General features: G+C 54.7%; 1 protein-coding gene across 1 annotated transcript; it reads right to left on the bottom strand.

Annotated features, from left to right (window-relative positions):
• Positions 1 to 778: 778 nt before the first annotated feature.
• LOC133128980 (leucine-rich repeat and immunoglobulin-like domain-containing nogo receptor-interacting protein 3) lies at positions 779 to 4,448 on the bottom strand (the record flags this gene model as incomplete). The annotated part of the gene is given in 6 exon segments (XM_061242784.1): positions 779 to 990; positions 993 to 1,088; positions 1,091 to 1,393; positions 1,396 to 1,477; positions 3,670 to 3,794; positions 3,797 to 4,448. Coding segments are annotated over 6 exon segments (1,332 nt in total), but the record flags the coding sequence as incomplete, so codon positions are not given.

Genomic DNA, 4,448 nt, shown 5'->3' with positions numbered 1-4,448 from the left:
ATTAATTAGACGGCTCATTGCTAAATATTGGCTTGATTTTATTTATTTTTTCAGGGCCAATTAAATTATTAATTGGTAAGCATCTGTCTCTCATCTCTTGTATTTCACACCGTGGTGAAACTGTTAAAGAACACGAAGGAGATGAAAGAGAAACCGTACTTAGCATACTACTCATACTTAGCATACTAGGTTTCAATGAAAATCAGCCTGAAAGTTAGTATGAGTAGTGTGCTAGTATGCAGTTTCCAACACAGCCCCTGACTGTGATTTAAATGCGTGGCTCCGCCCTCTGTGCTCTCGTTACCTTGCCAACTGAACGCCGACCAATCAGCATTCAGTCAGCCTGTAACTCAAGAGCAGGGTGACAACCATTGGCATCGTGATTATTATTTTTTAAAAGTTTTTATTGTTGTTATTATTATTAGTCACCGGTAATCCCGAAAAGATTGTTCCAGAAATATAGTTCAAAGAGGTTTTTATTTAATAATTAAAACATTTTTTTGTCGTTGCTTATTTCTTGTACCACAAGCTGACAGGCGGAGCTGGAAGGCAGTGAGATCAAGGTAAAATGTATTTTTGTATTTTTGTTTTTCCTCCCATTGCAAATCAGATAATAATTTAGTCTTTTTTTTTTTTTTCATGAACTAAGAACGCACAACGCAGTTTACCCTGCTGAAAAAAACAGCTCTAAGCTATGTTTGGAAACAGCTGGTCGCTAGGCCGGTCGACCGGCTCAGTACTCAGCACGGTTTGACCCGGCTGGAGCAGGTAGCCGGTAAACTGGCGACAGCTGTATTCAGCAGCAGGGCAGCGCGGCGCGTTCCTGACTTTGCTTTGCGAGCGGGCGCTGTGTGTCGCTGCGGTAGAGTTGAGAGCGTGCTCATGCCACCCCAGAGGGACCCCTGGCTGCGTGACTTCATATCATCTTCATGTTGAACTTGCGCGTGCCGCCCTGGCTGCTGCTGGTGGCCGCGGGGCCCTCCGTCTTGCGAAGGAGTACTCCACGGTGAAGTTGTTCTTGCGCTGGCCGCGGCCGCGGCTCCACACGAACAGCAGCAGGAAGCAGAAGAGCACCACGCCCAGGAAGTGATGCAGCCCATGGCGGTGGACACCAGGATGGTGGTGAGGTCCAGCGTGAACTTGAGGAACACGCGGGTGCCGTTGAGGCCGGTGTCGTTGAGCTCGGCGTAGTACGAGCGGTTGGCCAGCAGGGCGGCGTCGGGCGGCAGGCCGCGCACCGTCAGCGTGGCGAAGTAGGTGTCGTTGCCGCCGGCGTTGCTGGCGATGCAGATGTAGGTGCCGCTGTCCGTCACCTGGGCGTAGCGGATCTCCAGCGTCCCGCCGGGCAGCACGCCCACGCGCCCGCCCGCCCGCGACACGATGCGCCGCCGCTGGGAGAGATCCACACGATGGCGGGCGTGGGGTCGCCCTCCGCCCGGCACTCCAGCAACGCCGGCTCCGCCTCCCGCACCGTCACCTGGGCAACCCAGAGAGGGGGGCGGGGGGGAGGGGGAGAGGGAGGGAGGGAGGGAGAGAGGGAAAGAGGGAGAGAGAGAGATGGAGAAGGAGACGGAGAGAGGGAGAGAGAGCGAGAGAGGGAAAGAGGGAGAGAGGGAGGGAGAGAGAAAAGGAGAGAGGGGGAGAGAGAGAGAGATGGAGAGAGGGAGACGGAGGAGAGGGGGAGAGGGAGGAGAGAGGGAGACGGAGGGAGAGGGGGAGAGAGGGAGGGAGAGAGGGAGACGGAGGGAGAGAGGGAGAGAGAGCGAGAGAGAGGGAAAGACGGAGAGAGAGAGGGAGGGAGAGAGAATGGAGAGGGCGAAAGAGGGAGAGAGAGAGGGAGGGAGAGAGAAATGGAGAGGGGGAGAGAGAGAGATGAGAGGGAGACGGAGGGAGAGAGGGAGAGAGAGGGAGGGAGAGAGGGAGATGGAGGGAGAGAGCGAGAGAGAGCAAGAGAGGGAGGGAGAGAGGGAGATGGAGAGAGAGTGAGAGAGGGAAAGAGGGAGAGAGAGAGGGAGGGAGAGAGAAATGGAGAGAGGGGGAGAGAGAGAGATGGAGAGAGGGAAAGAAGGAGAGAGAGAGGGAGGGAGGGAGAGGGAGAGAGAGAGAGCATCACATCTGGGTTCAAGTAAGGCAGCCTGTAGCCTAGTGGCAAAGGTGCTTGACTCGGACCAGAAGGTTGGTGGTTCACGCCCCAGTGTAGCCACGATAAGGTGAGTGGAGGTGTGGTCCCTTGAGCTTGAGATTGACCCCTGCTTAGTCTAATCAACTGTAAGTCGCTTTGGATAAACGCTTTAGCTCAGTAATTGTAATGTAATGTAAAGTTTTATTTCCTTTGAACTCAAATACCTTTCTGCATTCAAGTATTTGAATCCAAAACAAATACTATTTGAAGGTCTCCCACCTCCTACCCAGCTATTCTCTCTCTCTCTCTCTCTCTCTCTGAAATCACATGTATTGATTTTCACAAGCAATTAAATAAGGAGGCTGCCCCCCCTCTGCCCCCCACCCCCTCGCTCTTCCAGGGGAGGGAAAGACAAACACAAACAGACACATAAATTAAACCCGGTCGGAAGGAGAAGAGGAAGAAAGGGCCTGGCTCACTCTTTGTTCTTCAAACGAGACGTACGAACATTAAAGACAAAAACAACAATACCGCAACATCACCAAACATCAGCTACTGCAGATAACATAATAGCAACAGATCTCCCCTCCCTGTCTCTCTCCCTCTCTCTCCCCCTTTGTCTCTCTCCCCTCTCTCTCCCTCTCTCCTCTCTTTCTCTCTCCCTCTCCCTCTCCCCCTCTGTCTCTCTCTCCCTCTCTCCCTCTCTCCGTCTGTCTCTCTCTCCCTCTCCCTCCCTCTTTCTCTCCCTCTCCCTCCCCGTCTCTCTCCCTCTCTCTCCTTCTCTTTCCCTTTGTCTACCTCCCTTTCTTTCTCTCCATCTCTCTCTCTCCCACTCCTCTCTCTCTCTCTCTCTCTCTCAAATTCTAATTCAAATAAGCTTTATAGGCATGGCCACACACCAGCATAGTATCACCAAAGCAATTATTTACAAAAAACAACAACAGTAGCAACGAATATATGAACAATAATAAGAACAATAATAATGGATATTTTAATAATAACTAATAACTACAGGGTGTTTGCATCCTCAGTGATGGGGGGTTAAGGCCCATCCACACCAAGAACTTTAACCATAACTATAACCATAACTATAACTATAACCATAACGATAACCATAACGATGTGAATGAACTATTTTTAAGAACATCATATTTATAGTTGGGCAGCATGGATGGTGCAGAGGGTAGCACTGTCGCCTCACAGCAAGGAGGTCCTGGGTTCGAATCCCCCCCTCTGTGTGGAGTTTGCATGTTCTCCCCGTGTCTGCGTGGGTTTCCTCCGGGTACTCCGGTTTCCTCCCACAGTCCACAGACATGCAGGTTAGGCTGATTGGAGAGTCTAAATTGCCCGTAGGCATGAGTGTGAGAGTGAATGGTGTGTGTGCCCTGTGATGGACTGGCGACCTGTCCAGGGTGTATTCCTGCCTTTCACCCCAATGTATGCTGGGATAGGCTCCAGCCCCCCCTGCGACCCTGTTCAGGATAAGCGGGTTCAGATAATGAATGGATGGATGGATGATTATCACCGTGGTTACCGCCGCCCCTCACCTGCTGCAGCTTGCGGTTGCGGATCCTGGGCTTCTGGCAGGTGAAGTAGTCGAACAGGGCGGAGTCGGAGAAGGCGTCCAGGGCGTTCCCGCGCACCTCGGGCGGGGCGGCGCACACGGGGCGCGCCCGTCGAAGTTGAGCGTACGGCGGCGCTGCAGGATCCAGAGCAGCCGGCAGTCGCAGGCCAGCGGGTTCCCGTCCACGCGCAGCGTCTCCAGGCTGTTCACCGAGTGGAAGGCGCCCTCCTCCAGCGACACCAGCTCGTTGCCCGACACGTTGAGCGTGCGGATCTGCCGCAGGCCGGCCAGCGCCCGGGGGGCCACCGCCGCCAGCCCCGTGCCCACCAGGTGCAGCTCCTTCAGCCGCACCAGGTCGCGGAAGGCCCAGGGCTCCAGCGCCGCGATGGGGTTGTACGAGAGGTTGAGCGCGGTGAGGTGCGCCAGGTTGCGGAAGGCGGCCGACGGCACGGAGGTGATGTTGGTGTTGGTGATGGACAGCCAGGACAGGTCGAGGCCCTGAAAGCTGAGCGGGGAGATGTACTCCAGGTAGGGCCAGTTGTCGATCTCCAGCCCGCGCAGGCTGGCCAGCTTGCGGAAGTTCTGGTCCTCCAGCGCCGTGATGCCCAGGTGCCGCAGCCTGAGCGTCACCAGGTTGCGCAAGTAGGACAGCGACTGGCCCGAGATGGAGGTCAGGTTGCAGCGCTCGATGGTCAGGTCCTCCAGGCCCAGCAGGCCGGCGAAGGCCTTGTGGGAGATGTACACCAGGTCGTTGTCGCCCAC

The sequence above is a fragment of the Conger conger genome, chromosome 5 (assembly GCF_963514075.1).
Source record: "Conger conger chromosome 5, fConCon1.1, whole genome shotgun sequence".
NCBI lineage: Eukaryota > Metazoa > Chordata > Actinopteri > Anguilliformes > Congridae > Conger > Conger conger.
The sequence above is the reverse complement of the archived record's forward strand: the minus strand, read 5'-3'. Positions and strand labels throughout refer to the sequence as shown.